This window comes from Phyllobates terribilis, unplaced genomic scaffold (assembly GCF_046119375.1).
Source record: "Phyllobates terribilis strain yellow unplaced genomic scaffold, ASM4611937v1 Scaffold_3__8_contigs__length_932513732, whole genome shotgun sequence".
NCBI lineage: Eukaryota > Metazoa > Chordata > Amphibia > Anura > Dendrobatidae > Phyllobates > Phyllobates terribilis.
This window is the reverse complement of record NW_027362763.1, coordinates 262,856,250-262,881,999: the sequence shown is the minus strand read 5'-3', so window position 1 is coordinate 262,881,999 and position 25,750 is coordinate 262,856,250. Positions and strand designations below refer to the sequence as shown.

The following is a 25,750-nucleotide window of genomic DNA, read 5'->3' as shown; positions in this document are numbered from 1 at the left end:
CCTCCAGAGGTTATTTTAAATGAAAGGGGAAGTTACCAGTGTGAGATATGTAGAGCAGGCTGTTGCCATCCCATGTCTCACACTGGTAACACCCCATTTTGGTTTAAAATATCTGGAGGCAGATTCTCAGGGAGATCCATGTCCGGCCCATAGATCTTAACAGCTCATTTACATATTTAAAAAAAAAAAAGTGAATTTCTCTGGAATACTACATCAGATTGCAGATATCAAGGCATCAAGTTATTAAACTTCCTATGACCAACAGGCCCATATAGATGGTTTATGAGGATTGATCCCACTGACAGATTCCCCTTAATAAAATAACAGTACTGTGATGTCTATAGCCTTTAATCTTAGTTTCTAAATGTATAATTCAGCACATTGAAATTAGACTAATTTGGAAACGCTTTTGCTGCTGTGTAGTCTGTTACTTGAAGAGTACGTGCAGACAAGCGGACTTTAAGTTTCATCCACGTGCTTTCCGTGTGTGTTTTTTTACGTCAGTGTTCGCTCAGTTTTCATACAAGTAAATTAAACACATGTACATGATCAGTCTCCTCTGTTTATAATAGAATTCCGTAAAAATTGGATACTGAGTGTGGAATCTGATCCCCCCCCCCTCAAAACCCTAGACTTGAATGGGCAAGTTTCATCTGAGACTTGGATGAAAGTAGTACATGCTGCAAAAAAACAAAAACAAACAAAAACTTATAGCACATATCCGATGGATACGCTCTCAGCAGGCGCCCGTACACAAAGTTTTGTCCTGTTCATTCCGCTATAGGACCAACAATGCACTGGCTGTTCTCTGATCTATTCCTCCCTTCTAAAGATATCAGGAAGTGTAAAAGCAAGTGTGTAGAGAAGGAAAGCATCCAAGTTTTCAGGTAGGGCAGATCAAGCAGGCTGTATTGAGTAAAACTATAGATTGACAAGAGTTGGCATGGCAGTTTTCAGGAAAAGAGGATCACTCACACAAGGTGTGCCTCTGCCATTTGTGGTCCCCGCTCACTGTACACACTCTGCAAAAGTTAGAGGGAAGGGAAATAAAAGCATCCAGACCAGAACAAATTAGTCTTTCAACAGGAGGATATTTACTCACATAAATAAAACATTTTATTAACAAAAAGGCACACAATGAAACTGTTAACAATGAAAAATATTTGCAATATGCACATAAATTATTAACAAGTGCACTGTTGGTCATTATCACAGAGCTTGGAAGTTTCAGGGAGGCGTTTCTTTAGTCTCTTTGTCAACTTAAATAAGGATTCCTAGGCCTGACTGTAGCAGCAACCTTTCATTCAGATGGAAACAGTGTTACCAACTTCTTCATACTGAATAATAAAATACGGGTAGCTCTGGTCATCGTTAAATATGACAAAGATCTGAGGTTCAAAGAAGTTGTCCACACAGGAATCATAGAGGTCGCTGGTTATGTCTCCTGGGTTGAGTGGAGGAGGCCTCCTCATGGTGTGATTCCCTACGATGTATCTTCCGGTTAAAACTTTTGCCAGGAACATGTAGTGAACTCCTTTTTGTGACCTCTTTGAGAAATTGTGAGAATAACTTGCTTTCCTGGCAAAGTAACTGCCCTGTCCAAACATAGTGGCATGTTTCCCACAGACTCGGGGGTCAAAGTTATGTTTGCAAATCCCATCAACAACGTCCTGGGAGGTCCCGTGAAACAGATGTCTCTCGTTCATAATCCTGTCCAGTCCGGTCATCTTCCTGGCCATGAATTCTTTTTTTCTAGGAGAAAGGTGATAACACATAATTATGGCTCAAGGAGGACTGGATCTTACATCACAGGTCTGAGCTTGTGGAGACGATGACAAAACTGACCATTGTTCTACTGCGCCTCAAGTGACAGCTCCTCTGAAAGGCTGTCACCAGGTCCAAAGTGACTAGTTTTTGTTTTTATTTTATTCCCACTTGACACCAGAAACCCCCCACAAGTCATACAGTTCCAGGAGATATGAGGCTTTTTAATTTAGTGCCTCGAATATACAAGTATTTATAATCTTTACTAAGGGGTCATTGCTCATAGTGGAACTATGTAGTGCAAGCCTATAGATAAGCCCCTAATGATTCCAATGAGCAATGTCCCCTTAATAAAAGGCAATAAACTTATTTTGGACTTTTTAACAGAGCAGCAGAAATAAAGTTAGAGGTCACTTTTGATTGGTCCTCTTTAAAAGATAGTGTCCCCCTAAACCAACTTATCAGTTATCTACAAGTTAGGTGAAAATGAATGGCCGGAGCAGTATTTTCTGAACTCTAAGTTCAGTTTAGTTAATACCATACATGGATTCAAAAAGGTGGAAAAAACCCCACAAAAACACACTAACCGCAACCTTCAGATATAACCCATGAAGTTACAATGCCTGAGCTTTCTAGAGCCGGCTAGTAAAAAGTAATATGTAATCTACCCAGCCCGTTATCGACCTCTCACAAGAATGTGATTTAGTAAGCTGAAGTGCAAGGAAAAAAAAAAAAAAAAAAAAGGAATTTAAACTATTGTGCCCTCAGTTCCCCAACCCCCAAGTGTAATTCTGCCTGTCCGCTTATTTATCCAAGAAGTGCCCTCTGCAATGCAGCTCGGAGGACGTAACTGGAGTGGGGAGGGGTGCAGAGGGCAGGATAAAGGCTACAACCAGGGGACACAAGCTACTAGTAATGCAAGATTCTCATCACACAGACATTTACCTTTTATATTTTTCCCACAGGAAGAGATTCTGAACTCGGATTATTTTTAATATTCGGTACTTTGTCTCAGGGACAGTTTTGTGAAATAAAGAATAAACTGTTCTGTAACTTTTATCTTCCTTTGGCATAGGCACTTGGACAAACTCCTGAGATGAGTCCATGGGAATCCAGGTTTCAGGGTAGAAATTTGGGGCTGTGACACCAACAGGAGATAAGAATTGCAGAGCTGCAGAATCAGCTATTGCAGGGGCAGCTGGGGATACTCCGCTCAGTGTCCTAGGGTGAAACAAAAAGGAACATTCAATACACTTTTATAGGACACTGAAGAGAATATTGTAAAGTACCACTGTACAAAAAAAAACAAAAAAAACAAAAACAAAAAAAAAACTGCAAATCAAGATGTTAACAAGCAATGCGGCAACTATCAGGAGCAGTCACCCAGCTTTCCTACAATCCTGAACGGCAAAGCATTCATATGGGAGCGAGGAATGTATGGTTGTAAGTCTAGGCAGCCTTCCCAATCAGGGCAGTAAGGAAAGCTGGAGGTGGGGAGCCTTGTCAAGTTCTATGTGGTAATCGACATAATATGATGAGCAACTCAAAGACTTGTCATTTCATGTATGGTGCATTTTTTTTTTACCCTCTTCAGAAGAGGAAAATTTTACCTAATCCCAAAATAAGGCAAACTTTTTTTTACTACAGCCTTAAAATAAATGGCAAACTGGAACTAGAAGCTGTCAGAAATGGAGCAGTCTTGAATGGAGCCCGTTAGTTTATTCTGTAAGAGTGGACAGAATACATTTTACATTTTACAGGGGGAATTGATTTCAAGCTGAGCCAACACTAATTGTAAAACCATTCATTCTGAAATAGCTCTGAAATGGTATGGGGTGGCGAGGACAGACGAGCTGTGCCCGGCACACAAAATTACTGAGTAACCAACCCTGCTCTTACTGTAACCCATTCATCTCATCAATACCAGGAGCGCCCCCGAGCATAAAGTCTGCTGAAAAATGATGGACCCCTCTGGAGATTATGCCGGCTTTTAATCCTCTACTTACAATACTACTCTTAGATAAGGCTTTAATATAGTCACCTTTTATATGGTTTACGTGTTCAATATATACTATTATACGATAAGATCCATTTATAGTGGCTGCCTAGTACTGACTATTAGAATTAGGCTTCTTTATCTCAAGTGTTAATTTAAGATTCTTTTCTGCTTTGCTCCTAAAAAAGATGCATGGGGGAGATACTTAAGGAGGACATGTCACTTATCAAAAATGTGTCATTTTACCTGGTGTAAATGGTGCTGCTTCCTGTTTTTTTGTTTTTTGTTAACCCTTTGCCACTTTATTCAGTATTCTCACCGCCCCCCCCGTCCTCAGCTGTATATAAAACTAGGCTGGCCTGATTTATTAAGCAATTTCTATGCGTGTGTGTGACTTCTGGAATTTGTGCCAGTCTCTACAAATTTTTGTGAAGTGGGCAGAGCTTAGCTGGAGGGGAGCACAGCTGCCAATTTGGATGAATTTCTACAGAAGTGTGCTCCAGTCCAGATATTTGTAAGCAAAAACCAGGAGTGGGTGAAAAATACAGAAGTGCGGACCTGTTTCTATTATACATCAGTATCGGTAAGCCAAAATCAGGAGTGGGAAAAAAAAAAAATTAATATGTGAACGTGGCCTTAGGCTTATGATTGAGTAAGATGCTTTTAATTAAGGCTGGTATACAAAACAACAGTGTTGATAAAATGGAGCCCTATTCTTAGCAAACTGGGTATTGTCCTCAAGGGGACTACCATGAAAAGTTGAGGGCCACACCCACTTGGCTAACAACTATTTATATACAGGGAAAAGGGGGCCCACATCCCAGCAATAAGTGTACAAGATCAAAAAGGTAAAAAAAAATGCAAGGTTAAAAAAAAAAAAAAAGAAGGAGTTCTATTATATCATATTTAAGGCAAGTGACAGGTCCCTTTAAAAAAGGCACGGTCCCAACAAGGTATTGCCTATCCACAGCAGGATGACCTACTAAACATTTGGACCCCTACTGATCTGAGAAGTGGGCTCTGAAGTGCCCAGTTGGGATGGAGCAATGGCTGTGGATGCTTGCCACTGCTGCATTCATTTTCTGTAGGCCTGCTGGAGAGGAGAGCCAACCAAATGCTGTACATAATGTTGGTTATGACTAAACTGCATTTTTCACAATGTCCATCCAAGCCAAGGCTTAGAGCCCCTGAATATGGCCCGCTGGCTTTGTGATAAACCAGTTATCTCTATCTCTCTATCTATCTAAACACTAAAAGCTCAGGGCCAGGAGAGGCGTGAGAAGTGTAAGGCATAACTGCCAACAAGGGCCTTAGTAATGGCACCGAGCTACGGACATAACAGAACATAAACAGGAAGATAAAAGCAATGTTCTCCATCAGCAACACAACAAACTGCCATTTATGACCCAGTAATGAATCATGAGCTTCCTCCTAGCAGGGTGCCCAGTTGTCAATACAAACAAAGTCCAGTGTCACATTGTGCGGCATAAACAGAAGTGATCCGCCACTTCAGTACAGGGCATGTGATCGGCCACCGCAGGGCAATGCCAGGGAATTATACAGACACTTTATATGCTGCAAAACTGATTTCTTTAAAGAACACAACACACATTCCTGTAAATGCTGCCGGAAATCAGGACCCCAGCCCTGCTGCCTCCACTGCAATACCTCCTCATAGCTAGAGGCGATCAAGCCTAAACATGTCAGACTATGGCGTATACCTCCAAACTAAAAATAGCAGACAAAACATTTGGCATTTTTTTGCCTTTCATTCACCTCCTACGTGCAGCTTGCTGCAGAATCTATGGAGATTCTAAGAACTCTGATAATGTGCAACTGCTCACAAAGTCTCCTTCTGTAACCTGGGGCCCTTACTAGACCATGCATGTCAGGCCTCCAGGATAACGGCTTCCCGCCATGCCCTGGGAGGACAGCATGTTCCTAAATACAGGACTGTGCAATCCTGCCTCCAGCTGTGCATGAAATGCCGTAAACAGCTTTTATACAGCTTCAAATCAAAACAGATTACACCGTGGGACGCACCAGATAAGCGTAGACATCCGCTCAAGTCATCACAGCCGTGGAACATGACAAATACCCTGACAAGGTTCACAGTGTAGGATGTTACCGGCGGTCAGGAATATTCTGGTTCAGACCCAGCTGTGTTTGTGGAAACCGAACAGCACAGAATTTGTACCGTCCTACCTCTGTGCACTACCGTAACACTGAGGTCATGGAAAATGATAAGAGTACAGCCAGGCAATGAGAAGGGATAGGAGTACAACTACCTACATAAATGTGAAGAAACAAGTGCACATCTAGAGGACAACTGGCAAAATAGATTAAAATATGGCCCCCACCACATCAACAATATTTAAAGTGATCCATTACAAAAACATATAGAGGAGATGGGATTCCCAATTCTAAATCTGAGTGCTTAAAAAAAGACTAAATGACTTCCACTTACTGGAGATGTGGCAATAACAGGACAGAAGACCGGAACAATGGCCGCCTTTTGATCTCCTTTCGAAAACAAGAGTTCTGCTGGAAGCCATCTTTAATGTTGAGGATATATTGGTTGTGCCATGTAACAAATCGGACTTCCTTCAGTCCACGACAGTTGGCTTCCTCGATCAGCTTCACAACAGGCTGTCATACAGAAAAAAAAAAAAAAAAAGACACGGTCAGCACCATAGAAACACAAGTCATTTTGGACAGTACATATTACTGTAATGCCTTAGTTTACCTCTGAATACTCTCGCCACCCAAAGTGATCTCTGCAATAGTATTTCCAAACTGTATGGTAATTTGAGGCAGTGCCGGAGGTAGAAGGAGTAGACAGTCGTCGGATTTGGTCAAATTCAAGACTTTCAAAAATAGTCATGGAGTCCAAGTTTACTACACAGTCATGTGCCCTAAAAAAAAAAAAAAAAAAAAAAAAAAAAAAAAAGGAATACTTGGTTAGTAGACAGACATCCACAGGGTTCCTACCTGCATGTATAATCTCATAATCCCAATTTACATATAGATAGGACATAACCCATGGCAATAAATCATTGGTGACAAGTGCCAGTAGGACTATGGTGGACATCATCTGGAGAGTCCACATAGCAGTTTAGTAGTAAATGGCTACATTACATCATTAACCCTGCTGCTGCTCTTGCACAGAGGCGCTATTAGTTAGGACCAACAGTAAAATAGCCTCAAACTGTAAAAATTCTAGCAGAAAGTTACATCTAGGCTTTGTGCTTCTAAACATACATAAGCTCTGCTGTGGCTAAAGACCCCCTAAAAACTATGGGGCCAGAATTCTCTAGTAGCGATACATACATTTTATTTCACCGTAATTTACAAGTTCCTTTAGTATCATGTCATACACTTAAATGAGTTGTACCACAAAAGTCAGTCATCGCCTGTACACAGGAAAGGTGATCATTTCTGGGATCCCCACAGATCCTGAAGATGGCGCTCTAGAGTGCCCCATTTGAATGTTGGTCATACACAGCAGAGTTCATGGTCTACAGGACTGTCGTAGATAGATAGAGTACAGCGCTCCTCTCCTAGTCAGTGCCATAGGCAAAGAGCGGTGGTGTGCAAGTGCGACCATCATGCCAACTTTTTGTGGCAGAGCTTTAACACTGATAAGAAAAGTTAGTGGCAACCTACGGGCTGCAAATGGAGATGGCACGAGAGAGAGAGAGACTCATGAAGGGTTCAGCAGAGCTGTGCTGGGATGTCGTCAGTCCTATAGTCATAGGGAGGTTTATTGCAGAAGTTTGTGGCAGAGCCCTTCAAGTGAATGGGTACTGCAGAAATCCAGACAACCCTATGATATGTACAGAATGGGTTTTCTCCTAAAGAGACTATATCCAGAGTGTATATATCCAGAACCCTGCAGTGATCACTCAATTCCACACTTTTTTCCCCCTCTCCATAATTGCTCAATAAATCTTTGAAAAATTCCCCAATGACTGGGTAAACCAAAGACTGCACAGAACCAAGGCTGGGATCTGAAATTCATGTGCGATTTTCCTCTACAAACCTATCTGAATGAAAAGCGAGGAATTAATGATATAAATGGGATCATCTGTTCGACAGCTGGAAGCAGAAACGTGAACAAAAAATGAAACTGGGCACCGTTCCTAAACACAAGTCTTTTTTTCGAGAACTGAAAATGCTCAGCCCTCCCGTGTGCTAATCGTGCTTGTCTAACACATACAGCCCAACTAGTTAACCTTCACCCATCTCCAAGGTAACGCGTACCCCATATCCTTATTAACCGGTAATATATCCAACATAGAATGTAACGACATTGAAACAAAGGAAGCGGCAGCTCGTGCAAATCTAAAGGCATGCAGACCATAGAAAAGAAATACACTGCATATTACGGCAGAATTCCCAGTAAGTACTGTCAAACCCTATACAACACGGCACGTATGTGATCTGTGCATGCTAGGAAGGAATTTCTGGCTTCAGCGTAACTGGGCAGACTACTGCTATCTAAATATGTGCTTAGCACGACTATAAATAATAATTTGCATGAGAAAGACTGAGGCTGCAACAGTTCCTCTCACGCTAGCTCGCTCAGGCTGAACGTTTTGCAATACAGAGACTTCTTAGAATAGGTGTCATTAACCGTGACTTCACTGCAGTACGTCAGCCTCCAACCTAAGTTACGTCGGAGGAGTTTATCCAGTATGTGTCTAAGAATCACATCATTTATGTTAGAAGAAAGCTTTCCATCTGATTAGAAAGGATATAAAGAGCGATAGCCCTATTATTTCCTAAGTATTAAATGACAAAAAAATTCAGAATATATCAGATGCATTATGCCAGGTTTCCCTGGCACAATCCATGCTCTTAAATGACAGCCAGTTTACTATATACACACACACACACGGTGGTCTACTAGCCCTTTTACACGGGCCAATGAATTTTCTATGTGCACAGAATAGTCCACATGATCCACAGATTGTCAGGTTATCAGCAGTACATCTGTTTACACAGAACAATGTGCTGCTGATAATTTTTAAGAAAGTTTAAAAATTATGGCACCTGGTGTTTGCTCACCTGTTTACACTGTCTGCTTATTGGGAAACAGCATCTCCCAATTACTGGCTAGTCTAAATGGACCATTACACTACAATGACCAACCAGTCACTCCCAGTGTGTAAATAGCTAATTTCAGACATGTGGGTAATATTAGATCTGCATTAAGGAGCAGATCTAACTGGGTAGGGCCCCATACCATCTGAACCAGTGGCTGCCGATTACCATTAAAAAAATAGTTCTCCATGATAGGATTGTCACACCATGCACAGGCTGTGTACATGACAGTAAGGTAAGAGAAGCTGGTCCTGGACTAGTATAGCTACTCAATCAGTATCTTGGTATAAATACAGATGTTGAATAAAAGTACATTTATAATTGGACATACCCTTTAAATATGTTGAGAAGCCCCAAAATTAGAATATACATCCAGAATGTAACATTGTCAGCTGCCCGATAGCAGCCACAATCGGCTGATCTGTGACAGGAAGCCTGACAAGTTTACATCCATGATGTGGTCACAACTGTTAAGTGATGGTAATCTCTAGACACCTTCATATAAGACACCATGGGCACATCTGTTATCACCACAATGTTGTTGAACAGCCCGGTTTCGTTAGTTTCTAGTTTTGTCATCCGTTTCTCAAGAGTCATATCTTTCCAGTCAACTTGGATCTCAACTTTGTTTGCTATGGTATCATTTGGCCACATATCCCTTAGTACCGTGCACAGTACAGCGGTACAGCTTGTTCCTACCGAGAGCCACTAGGTGTCCTGACTGCTCTAACATCAGGGGGTTGTACTCGGCACAGAGGTAGAGCCATTAAGGTGTGGATTGATAAAATACCAATGCACAGGTGTATTTTTAGATAAACCAGCCATTATGCATTGTATGCAAGCAGTACAAGTGCCCAGACACAGACTCGGCTCAGTAAGTGTTCAGCATTCCCTGGATTGATTAAACACAGCATGAGCAACCTACCTGGGACATGGCGAACCAACAGTGACCTCTCACCCCAATGTACAATATACGGGTATGCAACAATCGCACTAAACAATTAACAAATCAGTGATAATTATGGTCACACGCAGATTTTAGAATTCAAGTCAGAAGTCTGCAATGGCTGGCAGCTACAATGGAAATATTCATCAAGACTTCTATGAGCAGCACAAAATTGTGTATGTGCAAAGAAGTTTTCCGGTTTTATTTCATTTTTTAAAGAGCAACTGCTGGTATCATTTTTATTTGGAAATAAGAAACTTTGTAATATTTGATCAGAGAAATCCCCTGTCACCTCCTGGAATGATGGTTCTACCTCATTCATGGGTAAAATCTGGATACGGCGAATACAGATTATCCCATTACTGAAGTAGGACATAAAACAGTTGGTGCTCAGATTTCTATGGAGGCGAGATGATGGGGCTAGAGGGAGATAATCTACTGTATATTCTCATGCAATGACTACACAAATATTGTTTAATGAACACAGTTTGTTACTCCTTCCTCATTTTGCTGCTTACGGTCAGTGAAAATAATATATTTACTTATATGCTGCACAGTGTCCAGGACCCACTGCACACAGCCGGTTTTATTGGGAAAACCCACAGAAATTTTCCAGGTTCTGTTACCACAGAACAGCAAATATCGCACTACATGGTAGCCATTTGTATATGAGCCATTCATGTATTACATGAACTGCTACAAATCTAGAGTGCCCACCATCAATGCAGAGTGATGCAGTGTGATTTTGCGGCAAACTGGCTACTAAAAAGAGCCACGGATGCCGGGAGGCAGGAGGCGATTCTTAGTGCTCCCGACTACAGAATAATTATTTGGTCGATGGACCAGCAGGTTTCACAAATCGATTTGCACTCTAGTAATACCCTTTTCAGGCGGCAGTGAAAAAAAAAACAAAAAAAAAAAAAAAAAAAACCCACACACGAAAAACAAACACACGATGGCCAAAAATATTGTAACTACAAGAATCTGGTGCTAAAGGAAGATGTAGGTGGAAAGGGCAGTTTCTATGTATATTTGCTGTCCAGGAGCCCAGTAATGGTGCCATTATTGGTTGCAATAAACGTATTACAATTATTTATGTATAGGATTGTTAGCACAGCTTTCAACTTGGTGTCCTAGTTAATCAAGGTGACCGCTGACCTGCAGATCAATCACTTTTCCATTCTTTATACATTCCATGTCACTTGGCTCAAGCTGTATCCTCATTTCGAGCCTTGTACTGCGCTGATGTGCTGCTTGCCTCCTACCCTGTGGGAAACTGGCTAATTAGAACGGATATTATAGTGCATATTTTAATCACGGCACTGCACTTACACCTACAGATCACATTCAGATCCTCAGCCCGTAATTACCCAGGCTGCTGCGTGAGAGTAGAAAAGGACAGATGAATATAAAGCAGGAGCAGCAAGGAAGGCGGCGAGGGTGTGGAAGAGTGTGGGAGAGGGGGTCACTGATTGAAGTTTAATAGATGGTCATGCTCCTTGTACCTTTTATAAAACTTGCTCTACAGATTTCCAGAGAAAGAAAAGCCTAGAGTAATTAGATTACATTATACAGGCACGCGAGATGGAGGTGTCGCATATGGCGAGGCCAACAAGCACTAGTAATTCATCTATTTCTGGGGTCCAATAAGAAGACTGATCACGATTGTTGTTGTGAACAATCACGATACAATCCCGACACTAACAGATCCCAATCACTTTGGCAGGGTTCACCAGCAATTACGCGTCTTATGGGCTGTCAGACAGCGATTGGGGACAAATTGGGAGTAGAAAAAAGTTGACATTCCTCTCCAACACCTTTTGGAATATTGTGGCAAATTGTTTTTTCCCCCCACACTGATTTTGCAAAAATTGCTGCACACAAAACGGTGAAAAAAAAGGGAAACCAAAATGAGTTACATTCACGAAAAGTTTAGGAGAAAGTCTTTGCTGCCCATGAATGTATTGGATAAGTATTATCTGCCACGCTCTCTGTACAGAAAAACGGACATAACGCCTACATGCTGCACCGTTCCATACACAGGCATCCCACAAACAAGCGTGCTGTGCAGTATACACAGTCCATTACATCTTTTGGGGCATGTCTGCACCCCGTCCCCCCATGCATAATGTCCACAGACACTGCACATTAAACCAAGAAACAGTTTCAGGTTGTGTAATCATAATTAATAAAATGCAACTAAACAAAGTAACACAAATTCCAACCGTGACTGTGGAGGCAAACAAAATATAGACTAATACGAGAAGATACAGCCTGGATTAAGGGATTATTTAGGACAGAGTGTAAGGAGACTGACACACACGCAATGTGCTTTTTTCCATGCTTTGTAGCAGAAAGCATTTGTACTGCAGAGCTTTCAGAGACTAATCAGACCGCACCATTTCATTACTGCAAGTGTCACAAGGCTGGGAACGCCTGGTAACGTGCAAGAAGGACGAGATACAGATCAGCAGTTGCAATTACTTGTATAAAATACATATGTCCCTTATGCTAAGCAATATGATGTGACCGGTAATCAACATGTCAATAAAGTAACAAACGTCCATAACGCACAGTCCTTGTATGGACCTTTATGCAAGGACCAGCTGCTGGTCTACAGAACTTGGCCCCAAATATGCCTACGAGGAAGACAAGTGAACAATGGCCAGTCTGAGTATCGTGGTCTGTACTCATACTGTATTTATGGATACCATACCTTTTTCTAATGTAGCCCATTTTTTGGTCATTGCTTGGCTAGGAAGATCTATTAGACGCCTAGTAAAGCTGAGAGAAGGGTGGCTATACGGATGCTCACTCAACTGAAACACCAGAAGAGGGCAACTCCAGGACTTCTATATATTGAGAACGAAGAGAAGAAATATACAGTTTAAAAGAAAAAAAAAAAAAAGTTAAAGATTACTTGAAAAACTTCTGTAAATAGAGAATATTCAGTGCATAGGATTGTGGAAAGGACACGTCACAATAGTTAGGACATCTAGCAACGTGTTTTGAATGCAACCTTGGCATTTTTTGTCAAAGCTTTTTAAACCTATTTTGAAATCAATAAAATGCTACTCTAACTGGAGCTGGATATTTCTTCTCTTCATACTAGACTCATGTCTGGTCAGGAAGCTTGTCCGTGCTACCATCCCAGGGACTGCCCCAGGTGAGCTGGCAATTTCTCGTTTTTTTTCTATCGCTTCTACATATTCACTGTTTATTTTGTTTTTCAGCACATGAAAGTAATGTGGAGAGTCAAATTTGTGAAGTCTTGAGGTACCTTGTCGTGCATAGGGGTGTGCACAGCAGAGGTTTTCAGTTCCTGAATTCTGTTTTTTTCATTGTTCTCTAAGCACATTAGAGATACTAAACCTGAGACAATGATCACTTCCTTTGTTTACTTCGATACTTGTGTAACTCCTGTTAAGAGAATGTGTATACACACACACCATTAATAGTAGTAGTGCTTAAGGCCCCGACACACTAAGCGACGTTACAGCGATCCCGACAACGATACGACCTGTCACGGATCGTTGCTGCGTCACTATGTGGTCGCTGGTGAGATGTCAAACAGTCAGATCTTCCCAACGACGCAGCAGTGATGCGGCGACCCGTAACGCTCTGTATAACGATGCACGCCTATGTGTTTCTGTGTCTGAGTCGTCAACAAGGTCGTTGGTAAGGTGTCAAACACACCGATACATGCTACCCAGCGGGGCCTCAACGATCAAAGAAATGTCCAGACCATTCCGACACGACCAGCGATCTCACAGCAGGGGCCTGGTCGCTGCTAAGTGTCAAACGTAGCGAGATCGCTGGTGAGGTCGCTGTTGCGTCACCAAAACTTGTGACTCATCAGCGATATCGCTTAGTGTGATGGGGGCTTTAGGGATAGCCACATGGATAACATCTTCACATGGAGTAGAACGTTAGGTCACCCAGTAGTACAGTAAACCTCAGCTCATTGGTAGGCACATGTGGACAACTAAGGTCAACATAACCTGTCTAAAGTATGGTCTACAAGACGAGGGACCAATTGTCATAGGATATTAAAGTCTAACAATAGTAGTGCCAATAGAAAATTGCTACAGTGTTCTCTGAAATACACAGCTATCCACCTACAACTGATCTGGAGTCAACAGCAGTGGTTCAGCTCCAGTCCTCAAGGCTCACAATAGGTCATATTTTCAAGATTTCCTTAGTATTGCAGGAATAATGGAATTAAAGAATCAGACTTTTCTCACAGGTTTTCTATAGGATACTCAAGTCATGACCTGTTTAAAAAAGGTTCAATCAATATTATATAAAAATTGATACTGATAGTAAGTGATGGCAAATCTCTAGGATTTGGCATAGCCTAATGATCCCATTGGATCCACACAAATCCCGATAACGAAGGAGCAGCTCTGCTGCTTTATGGACAACTTCGAGGCATAACGCAATTTAAAAAAAAAAACAAACAAACAAACCACAACACACCCCTTATACCGAGTGTGAAACTGCATTCTATAGGTTGAACGTGATTTCCACTGCAGTCCATGTGAGACAATGCTCTACAAACTATCCTGCAGTATAACTGGCTTATACAAGCTTCATGATCTCATAGGAGACAATCCAATCAAGAAATTAGAGTAATAAACTTGATCGAAGGTAAACAGCCCTTACATGAACCGCTTAATCTATGGCGCTGTGCTTCACTACAGTCTGAGGTTTATGTAGAAATATGGAATAGAGAAATGCCCATATTAGATAGGCGCGGCACCACTAAAAAGTTCACATCTGGTGGAGTTGCTTTTGTGCTACATCCTGCTTTACTGATAAGGACTTTTTGATAAGCAAAGTGGAATCCATTAAAGATTGTTTGCACTTCTCTAATTGATGGCTTTGTTCCTTGGTCCATTTAACTATACAAAGTTGTATTTTTTGCAGACAGACCCCTACACACTGACTTGTGCACTAAGAAATGAAGCCATAGGGGCTTGCTGAGATCAGACTGGGCATTAACACGTAGCACTTGCCTGCAGAGCTAACCTACATACAGTAAGTCTCTTATGTAAAATGCAGGTCAGCCACAGTGCATGCCATCTGCAGATGACCGGCTGGGCAGTCTAGTTATGAGCCCTAAACGCATTAATATAATCAGTTTTTAGCTTCATTTGGATGACATACCCTCCTAAAGTCAGTAGACTCCTAGCTACAAACCCATTGCTTTTAATAAAGTGGGCACTAGTTACCCAGTATGAAAAACTTTCCCAAAGTCTTCAGGTTTATATCCAGTTACTCTATATTCAGGAATTAACTGAGACAAAACGTTTTATATGGAAAGTCTCATTGAGATGTTGTGAGGGAATCCCCATTATCCTTGGGCATTAGTGAAAGGCAGAAATGTTCAGGTATATTCATACAAGAGCTAAAATTCTGCTCCAAAATTCACTTCAAATCATTTTTAAATAAGCCTCCTGCTCATTTCAATGGGAAGACCCCCACTGCAAGTTTTGTGGATTTCTTGGGATTAAACACTAAAAAGTAGAATTTGAGAGACCATGGTCAGCAAGTTCTGGTCCAAGATGAAGCCAGCCAGGGTTGCCACTAGGGATAATGGGGCGGTGGACATGACGCTATTGGACACCCGTCTGAGACACAACTACTGAATAGTAATGAGCAATACTGGAAACCATATCCTTTAGCAAAAAAAACATCAAAAAACAACCTCAGAAAAGTGCTGTGTTTGCAGAAGAGGTGGATAAAAATAAAGGAGCATTTTGCTTTGGAACATCATTAAAGGTAATGTGTCATCGGGCCGATCGCTCTCATCTTCTGTAATCAGCAGGAAGGAATGAGTAAGCTGCTTTGTACAAGCCCATAAAGTGTGCTGATAGCACGAGAGCAGGAATGTTATCTCGTACCGCCCTCAGTAAACATCACAAGAGCGGCTCCTCTTTTTGCTGTATATGGCGGTATACATATGGCGTAGGTCAAGTGTGAAGCTCCACAGATTCCACTGTACCAATGATTCAGATGGAAGTGGGGAAACAAAGAAATAAAAAAGCTGTAGCTTCTAGACAGAGTATAGGACACAAAACATGAGATGGGTCAAAAGGACCGGAGAGCTCAGCTGTGCCTGTTAACACAGCATTACAGCGCATTTACACAGGCGCAGGAAGCAGAAGCACTTGTTCATGAATGGATAGCCCTCTTGGGGAATAGAGGAAAAGACTGCCGTGCAGGCAACGACGCACGAAACGCTATGCCATCAGCGCTAAGCAAAGGGTTAAATAACTAGATCCAGAGCCCCACCAACTTACAGGTGCCAGGCGCTCCCAAAACGGTGAACTGATTATTAAACAAATAATGAAGCCATTTGTGGTTGCAGAATCTCCAGGACGACACTTCAAAGAGCCCCAGCTTCTTGGATCCTCTGTAGAAACCAATTACTCTGATTTCATATGGAAATGACAAAACGTGAGGCCGATAGGACCCAGACTGCTGAAGGCATGCATCTAAAGCCCCCACGACATGCCCTCTACACTGCGGCTTTGTCACTGGTGTTGCCAAGTCCCGGAGAGAATGAAGATAATTGAATGTAGGACTTGTACATATCGTGGTCTGCAGCGACCATGACTGTTCTGCAGCACGATAACAATATATCTACTCTTTCTAGACAGTGGTTACCTGCTACAGCCTGAGATCACCTGCCGTGCTGAGGATATACAGTATATTGTAGTATTGTGTCCTACCCTGTACTGCACCATGATCCCTGTAGACACAATAGATGACTTTACCGCAGTTAGGGTAATCTAGACCAGGTCTCTCCACCCCACCCCCGCCTTAAGTTATGTTTTACTGCATAGTCTGCCCCACATTTATTTTGTTTGGTATGAGCACTAACCCATTTGGCACAGAAGTTCTGAAATTGGACCTCTCTTGCAGTGTGCTAATCTACTTTGTGTTCAGCTTTTTATCTGCAGTGACATGAAAGGAGAGATTTTAGATTTGTTCACTTGGCGATGGTGCTGTGGCCAAGTGACCCCAAACTGTGGGGACTTTGCCTGGCAGCATGGCTCCTCTTTCCTGCTGGCACAGCAGTGTAGGGTGCTAATAGATTAGAGACCTATGAAGAAGAATTTCACCATGACGTGGCAGTGGGCTTATACATTCTGATCAAAGTGTTAAAGCACCATGTGTTGAGTTGTCAAGATTTTACTCAGCCACAATAGATCAATGTATAGTATTTGGATGTGTGGTCCAAGTTATGGTATATAAAAATACTATAAACCACAAGAGCCAGGAAAACCCCAGTCTGGGGATCAAAATGACATGCCCTTACAGACCTCTATAGAAGAAAAAAACAAAAAAAAACACCACACTGACTACTTTACTCTCATGATCTGTCTAGTTGTCAGGATGGAGATATCTATATCTATATCTATATCCTTGCATAAGTGGGTATGTATAGGGTACTAGTACACAACAGGGGGGGGGGGGTAACAACAATTGTCTAGCAACCAAGTGAGAGGGATGTTTAGGAATAAGACCCCGGAGCTATACAGAGTAAGCTGCCACCCAATTAGGAACATTCTCAGAAACAAAAGGTTAAAAGTAGCCGTCAGCAGACCATTCTGATGTCCTTTTCAGTTGAATGCTAGTATTGTATAAAAGGAAACGGAGGTCAATGGAAAGATATGAAATGAGAAAAGGACATGCATAAAATGAAAGCAGAAAAATTTGTGTACATACAGGAAACTTGTAATGAACCATCTTACAAGACATGGATACTACAGAAGTTCGTTAAAAAGACACCTGAAAAAAAAGGTCACAATTGTTCTGCAGGTGAGCATAGTCTAGGGTTTCCTTTAAAACGGACCGTTGGCTATGGGATTACTTAAAGGAAAGAACAATGTCTACCCCTATGGTCATTTTTTTTATCTCCATAAACAAGCATGAATTAGTCTTATAATAGGATTTTCTCTTATAAAGTAGCATGTTTAAGACTGAAGAGGACACCCATACTGCGGATCTGGCACACTGGAGGGCTGTAGGGTCACGCTACACAGATGTGCATTCCTTCCAGTGGGAACAATCATTTAGGCAGCAGACTGTAATTACCGGGAACAAACATCTCCCCCCTTCCACATTTTAGGATTGCAAATAGGATGGGACAGAAATCACAGGTTTGTTTTGCAAGATTTCTCTGATGTCACAATGTAATTTAATGGTAAGGTAATTAAATGTAAAAATATTCAGCACTCACTCAGCACCCCTTCCCTAAATTACAGTTCACAGCTAGATAGACAGCTTGTTATTTGGGCTTTGTCTAGAGACGGCCATTACACAACATGAAATAGGATAAATTCAGAAAATAACAAATCTGGTAATCATAGCCAGGGTTTGCCATAAAGTAACCAATCGCAACTATCTTAAAGGGGTTTATGAGAGTACAAATAAAGGATCAGATTTTTCCCCCTCCCTCCCCTCAGAAAAAGCTCTGCTCTTGTCTGCAAATTGTGAGTTATTGCAGCTTAACCCTAATCAACTAAAATGGTTCTGAGCTGCAATACCAGGCCCAGCCTGTGGGTAAGTGTGGTGCCATTTCTTTGGAAAAGTCCTTGTATGCAGCAGTTTTACAAACCCTTTGAGAATAGGCTGATTACCACTCCAGCAGTCAGAGGGGATCTGTGGAGAAACGGTGAAAGGGGCATTTACATTGCAAGATAATCAGGAAGACTCATTTCATGATTATCTTACAGTGTAAACAGGCTGCCCATCACCCGATGACAATCAAAATGCTCATTTATTGGGTGAAAGGATCTTTTGTGCAGCAAAGGAAAAAAAAAAAACAAAACATTCTTGACAGTGCACAGTTCTGTATAGTCAGGACTCGCTGCCGATAACTATGGCAGCCTGTGCATGGAGCGATCTAGTATACATCGCTAAGAGCGCATCGTTTAGCTGTTTAAGTGACTGCCAACTGGTAAGTTTACAGATCAATGGTCATATCGTGCTGCTAAATGTTCCCTACAGCACCACAGGAGAAAAAGCTTTACACGTGCCCATTTATATGAAAGAGCCGAGTAATGCAGGATAGACGGTCCTCCAGAGCGAGAAATGCTCAGCTATGGAGAGGAGGCTCCTGTGCAGAGATCACACATCCCTAATATATGCTGCACCGCAACCTCAATTAACTCACATGACTTGTGTACCTGCACTCCGGTCTGATTAATCCATTATGTACATTGCTGCTGACTCTGACAATGGGCAGGTTATTGCAGGACGTGCTCCAGGTGACTCCAGAAAAGAAATGATTACTAAATTGTGAAAACTGAATAAAGCGGCGGTGGCAAACTGGGAGGCTGTTTTTCTAAGTTATCAAGGTAGAACAATGGATAGTGTTATGGATGATGGGACACTACTTTCTTGCAGTGCCGAGGAAACGAGATTTAAAACCCAAGAGGAACAATCTAATCCTACCCACTGGTCACCAGTGAAGCCACCTCGTCCTTGGACTCTTGACCAAGTAAAGTGCTGAGCCGGCACTTTCCTGGTTCAGTATATTGCTCAGCTCATCCATCTACAGGAGATTAATAGCTCCGGCCAAGTAATGTGGCGACGATGCAAGTAATGTGACGCGTTGGCTTGCCTGGGAGCCTCTCAGGAAGGATCAACACGCCATTATTTGTATCCTGTCACCAGGTAACTCAGCATCGCCTTGTGTTCACTTGGAGACAGAGGTTGAGGTGACCAAGGAACTTATTGATTGACTAAAGGTCAACAGTAACACTGACAGAAAACAACCTGAAGCAAATCACCACTGGGCTCCTGGGATCATTCATGATCACATTAGGAATATATATTTTACACACAAACAGGTCTAAGGCTCATGTACCTACATGACTACTATAGCAAATCACTGGCCAGTGACATTATGGCTGTCGGCTGGCAGAGTTTGGCCAGCAGCCATTTCTCCCGTCTCCGACATACACCAGAGCACTTGATCTGCCGATCGCTCTCATGTTCTCTACAATATTGGTACGCTTGCTAATTTGATTGTCCACCTAGCCAGCCGGCATTAGTCTAATGTGTACGGGGGCCTGAACACATTTACCTGATCTCCAGGCACTTGTAACTCTTGAAGGCCAAAAAAAAGTCAAAATATTGCCTAACCTTAGTTCAAGCAAAGACAAACTAAGCTAGTATATGGTAGTATCAGTGTAATTAGCCAGTTGTAGAACGGATTCACAATATCTGACTTTTTTATAAAAATTTACCCCCAGGTAGGCTTTCCTCACCATTTTGCTTCACAGTGACACTTGTATAGTTGCATTATTTGCTATGAGACTGCGGAGCCACAATAGCAGCTTTGTGAATTAAATAGGGTTATGTGATTTAGCAAATCACATCAAATAAAGTGTTTTGAAATATTCTAAGTACCTAAGCCAACACGATCCCTCCTTAATCGCCGAGGCTCGAGTTATCAGAATACTTACATAAAAGGAATTATTAGGAGAAGGACATGGCCATATTTCACGTGTAACATTACACTTTGGGGCGAAACAAAGTTTGGAAAGTCCTGTGCGGCTTGTAGCCACATTCTTATACACCATTACTCTAGGCAAGAAAAATAAGACATCAAGTATAATGAATAATGAAATACTTACTGATATCGCAATTTGATCCTGTCACTCTCTGGGCTACAATAAAGTCTTTCCATATGTTCCTGGGAATCGTCATTTACACTTTGCCACGTGCCTGTGGCTTGCCTCCTAACTTGCCAGTGATAGGGCAATACCGTGTGATGCTTTTGGCAATCTTTACCATAAAAACACAATCCTTGTAAAAAGTCCACACAAATGTCGACTCCATCCTTCTGATGGACGTGATATTGCAGCTGATTTAAGAGTTCAAACACAAGAAGAAGAGACGCCTCCTCAGTTTTGTCCTCAAATATCCCGACCTTACCGTTTTGGCTCACATTGTATTGGTCCAGACAGCTGGTGTCCTGGAATAACCCAGATGAGTAACTTTCTAACATTTTGTCTAAGGAGTTGGTGGAATCACTAGAATTTGTTTGTAAGAGAGGATCCTGGAAGGAACTGTTGGCAGTGGTAGGAGCGGGTCCACTAGTGCTTTCTGATGGAAATGTTGGTTCGGTGCTCTCCAATACACTGGTCTGGTCTTCATCAAGATCTTGGGTTGCGTGAACTGATGCTGTGTGCGCAGTCACCGGCCTAAGACTGGGATCTCCAGATATTAGTGCATTGTTCTGAGGGCAATGTTGGTCTATGTCTAGTGCCTTTTTAACGAGAGGTTCACACAAGTTACTAGCGTTCCCAGCCTGATCATTGGACACAAATATTCCATTAAGAGTCCCAGATCCTAAGAAACTAGTAAAGATTGGCCGTAGAGCTTGAAGGGTCTCCGGGTTTAAGATTTTGGGGGCCGGTTTCTTCTTGAAACATGGTTTCACTGGAGGAATTTTCTCCGACAGTCTGGAACAATCCACACTAGATGCTTCGGAAACCTTTAACGTACAGTCTTTATTTATTTCTGAGTCCACTAGTTGCAATGAGCCTTCCATTTTGCTCCCCAGTCTCCAGTCTGTCCTATAAACATGGACACAAAGACATAATATAACTACACAGCAAGATGTATGTTTAAAACCAGACTCCTTAAAGTACACAACCATAAATGACCTAACGTTGAGATGACGCCACCATCCATTATCATCCGCACATATGGAAGCAGACATGAAGGAATGTACACAGCACATTGCAGTGGTTTGCTTCTTGGTATGTAAAGCCACAAATACCTTGAGCTCATCGCTTCATGAGATTTTTGCACACATCTTACCTTTTATTTGCACTGCAGTGTATCACAAGCAGGCCTAGCAAGACACACTGGCACAAGCTGCGCACATAAGGTCACATGCGTGTGCACACACCCCGTGTCGCTCACTATCTTGCACTCTGACACACCCAGTCTGACACATTCACATGGACAGTTTTTCATTCCCAAGTGCAAAAATTGGTGCCTCACACACCCAAAAACCACACATCAGTGGGAAGAACGCTGCTTTAATTTTGAGGAGGCTTCGCAGGAACCACAGTTAGTCATACTGGAAGCAATTAGTTTATTCATCACCTTATGGAAGAGGACAAGATGTTGAAATTAATTTACTGTTCAGAGGGGAAAAAAGAAAGATCCCTCTCAAACCAGGTTCTATCCACCATATCTACATATATGTGCAATTCTGTGAACTGAAAGGGGGTGAAATCCACAACGGAAATGGCCATCCACCAGAGACCAAAATCCGCACGATGCGGAAAGTTCCTCGGCCTGTGGAGGGGATTTGTCCAAATCTCATCTGAATGGCTGGTACGCTAATCCTCAGCTGTCTTTCCAAGCGCACATCCATGGCAGATCTGACCAATGTGGTGAACACAGCAGAGCCTGTATCACGCTGAACGAGACATCCAAATAGGAAGGATCAGGTCATTGCAACTAGGTCAACTCAAAGTGGTGTAAGAAGATCTCCGCCGGCCGTAATATACACCGACTCCCTGCTGATTGGCCATAAAATGGCAAGCCTTGCCAGTAGGGTGCCACCCTTCACGTGTGGTGGTTAGCTACCAGTACAAGACTGTTATACAACCAAAGACCATATACATTATACAAAAAAAGTCCCATCAAGCAAATGAGAGAGACTTCTGGACCACCAAGGTCCAACATTGGGCTAATAAGTGAAACATCTTTCTAGCTTTACTGAAAGCAATGTAAAGTTCTGACAAAAAAAGACAAATGCACACTTTCCTTATTTCCATCACTACTGAATAATAAACACGAAAACCATCGGATAACAGCAGACAATAACGTCTAGCCATGAAGTACAGGCATATGGTCAGGTTCTGTTATTAACTACAAGGACATCCTATACAATAATTATGTATATTGGGGACACTACCCCATGTAAACCAGTGCCTTCCTGGGTACACCATGTACCAGGGATTTAGGAAAGTCAGGACAAAAGAAGGTACAATAAGGCATTGTTCATCACATGCACCTTGGGGGAGGGGAGGGATTAGTGTGAACTATAGAGGAAGTGTCAGCAGGGTAGCAGGTATGACATTTGGGAATTTTCCCCATTGTATCTATCTAAAGGGCCACTAACCCTAAAGAAAAGCCCCCAATATAATTCACTCCTTATCTTATACAATGCACTCATTTCCATGCCCGCCGTGGCAGCTCACAGGGAATAGATAATTCTACTGTAGTGCATGTTATAGCTACTTGCAGATTAGGGTATTACTGTCCCTTTAAAAAGCACAAGACTGGAAAACAAAAAAAAAAAGGGTCACTAGGCGACTTATTGTATGAAGTGAAGTGTGTATAAACGGGAATACAGTATATTTTCCTATACGATGTCCGCTCCGCACCACAAGTACAAGTTGTCACTATACGGCTAAGGGAGATTTTCTACAGAGATCCGAGCGTCATATGAATGAGGAAATCTTCATATTGGAATTGCACTACGGTAATAGTGGTCACTATGTTACAGATGGGGCTTCTGACAAAAACAGCTATGAGGCAATTCTCAGTGATATTTTCATGGAATTGCATCAAGAAAAAAAAAACAAAAACCCCGACACATAAGACTTCATTAAAGCCTCACAGGCAGGTCCCATGAGCCCCCTACAGTAGGTGCGCCCCTCCTCACAGCACCCATGTTCTGCTGGGCCATAGGCCAGTATATAAGGCAGGTCATTATATCCCCTGGTCACCAGTACAGGAGAAGGACTTATTTCATGTTGGGTCCGGGGCAGAAAGTCCACATTCCAGGGTAACATGATAAAATAATGAGGAATCATTGTCTATTGTGCTGCTATCTCCGTGCACAGTACACATTCTTCACAAAGTACACCGCACCAGCAACAATCAACAATGACAAGCTGCAAATATACAGTCACCATGGACGTCACAGTAACCAGCACTGATCAGCCCTAAAAAGAAGGAGCAACCGGGACAATAGGAAATGTTCTGTCCACATACGGAGTCCAGGATCAGCCGCCATCGCCTGTGCCGACAGTCACCGATCAGGAACAACTAACACAACTTTCAGCTTTTCATATCAGATGATCTTGGTTGTGTAGATTCTGCATTATATAGGATATTGTTCCTTCATAGAAAATACAGTTCTGCATTATGTAGGATATGGTCCATGTGGCACTGTAGGGTGTATACAGCCCTGTATCGTGTAGGATATGGCACTGTAGGGTGTATACAGCCCTGTATCGTGTAGGATATGGCACTGTAGGGTGTATACAGCCCTGTATCGTGTAGGATATGGCACTGTAGGGTGTATACAGCCCTGTATCGTGTAGGATATGGCACTGTAGGGTGTATACAGCCCTGTATCGTGTAGGATATGGCACTGTAGGGTGTATACAGCCCTGTATCGTGTAGGATATGGCACTGTAGGGTGTATACAGCCCTGTATCGTGTAGGATATGGCACTGTAGGGTGTATACAGCCCTGTATCGTGTAGGATATGGCACTGTAGGGTGTATACAGCCCTGTATCGTGTAGGATATGGCACTGTAGGGTGTATACAGCCCTGTATCGTGTAGGATATGGCACTGTAGGGTGTATACAGCCCTGTATCATGTAGGATACGGTCCCCGTGCAGGACTGGCACTGCAGGAACACTCAGGAGGTGGTGCAGACAATGCCAGCAGCACCAGCTTCCCCACCTGCTGCTATCACACTAGTTGCCGTCCTGCTGCAGAGGGGCCGCCGGAGCGGAGAGGCTGCGGGGGGCTGAGGCCGGTCCGTGCCCCGCACACGTCCTGTCTGTACAGGCACATTCCAGCACTATCTGCAGGAAACCCCCCCCGGTTCCTGGCCCCACACTACGTGATCCCAGGACCGGCAGCTCCTGCGCCCGCTCCGCACAAAGTTCCAGGTTCTGGGAGAAGTAAGGACAGGGCGCCAGCAGGGTCACCTACCTGCCAGAGAACAGGAGGGTCGCTCCGGAGCAGGCAGCAGCCTGGTGTCCGCTGTACGGGGAGGTGGGAGGCTCCTACCCGGCTCTCTGCTCAGTACGTGCCAGCCGCCCCATCCCGCTGTGTCCTGTGTGCGCTGCCGACGCGTCCTCACATGTTTCATTAAATATCGCTTCCTGTGGCCCCGCCCACCTCGGCTGTGCACGACTCAGGGCGGAGCCTCATTACAGCAAGTACAGCACAGGCTTCAGCGCCACCTGGTGGACACGGCGCGGAGCGTCACCTCATAGCCCCAGTCACTGCACGTGCGTGTATTACACTGGCCTGTAATGTACAAGGAAACATGGAGGTGATGGCACAGGAAGGGGAGAGCAGACTATGACAAGATGTGCGTCCTAAACTGCTTCCTACATCTGCGGCAGCCACAGGCCGGTCATAGCCCAGGCTTGCACTCACTGGCAGATCTACAGCTACTCATTACCACACTAATGTCTGCGCTCTGTAGTGTATGCAGCCTATAGACCCGACACTGCGCTGACCTCTGGGTGACAGTGTATCCCTCCGCTGACTTCTGGGTGACAGTGTATCCCTCCGCTGTCCTGTGTGTGCACGCTCAGCTTGGATGGCCGGGCTTATTAAGCAGAGGCAGAGGCAGTTGTCACATTACATCCACATCTGACCTGTGTGCATGAGAAACCTGAGGGTCAAGGCCCCACAATTACCACTTTGTGCCATACTGGAAGGGAAGGGATTTATAATCTTTTTGTTCATGGCTTGTTGTCTAGGTTACACCCACCTCTGTAGTCTAGCAGCAGTGGCTGAATATGTGCAGTGCTTGAAGCGTATTCTGAAGTCTCCTGAGCAGCTCAGAGCAATGCAGTCTCCTTTCCTCCTGGTTTCCAGCAGGGTGGGCTTTCCTCCTTGAGTGACAGCTCTGCTGAG

The 25,750-nt window shown here is 43.1% G+C and overlaps 1 protein-coding gene across 2 annotated transcripts; it reads right to left on the bottom strand.

Annotated features, from left to right (window-relative positions):
• Window positions 1-1,093: 1,093 nt before the first annotated feature.
• TIPARP (TCDD inducible poly(ADP-ribose) polymerase) lies at window positions 1,094-24,985 on the bottom strand. Of its 2 annotated transcripts, none has more exons than XM_073674773.1 (6): window positions 24,812-24,985; window positions 20,468-21,412; window positions 6,507-6,675; window positions 6,228-6,409; window positions 2,710-2,985; window positions 1,094-1,752 (listed from the first exon to the last, which is right to left on the bottom strand). In XM_073674773.1, exons 2-6 carry the CDS (start codon window positions 21,385-21,387, stop codon window positions 1,305-1,307), a joined length of 1,995 nt encoding a protein of 664 aa, XP_073530874.1. In that variant the 5' UTR covers window positions 21,388-21,412; window positions 24,812-24,985; the 3' UTR covers window positions 1,094-1,304. The 2 variants fall into 2 exon arrangements, with proteins under 2 accessions (XP_073530874.1, XP_073530875.1); XM_073674774.1 differs by lacking the exon at window positions 24,812-24,985 and adding an exon at window positions 21,660-21,681.
• Between the last annotated feature and the right edge of the window lie 765 nt (window positions 24,986-25,750).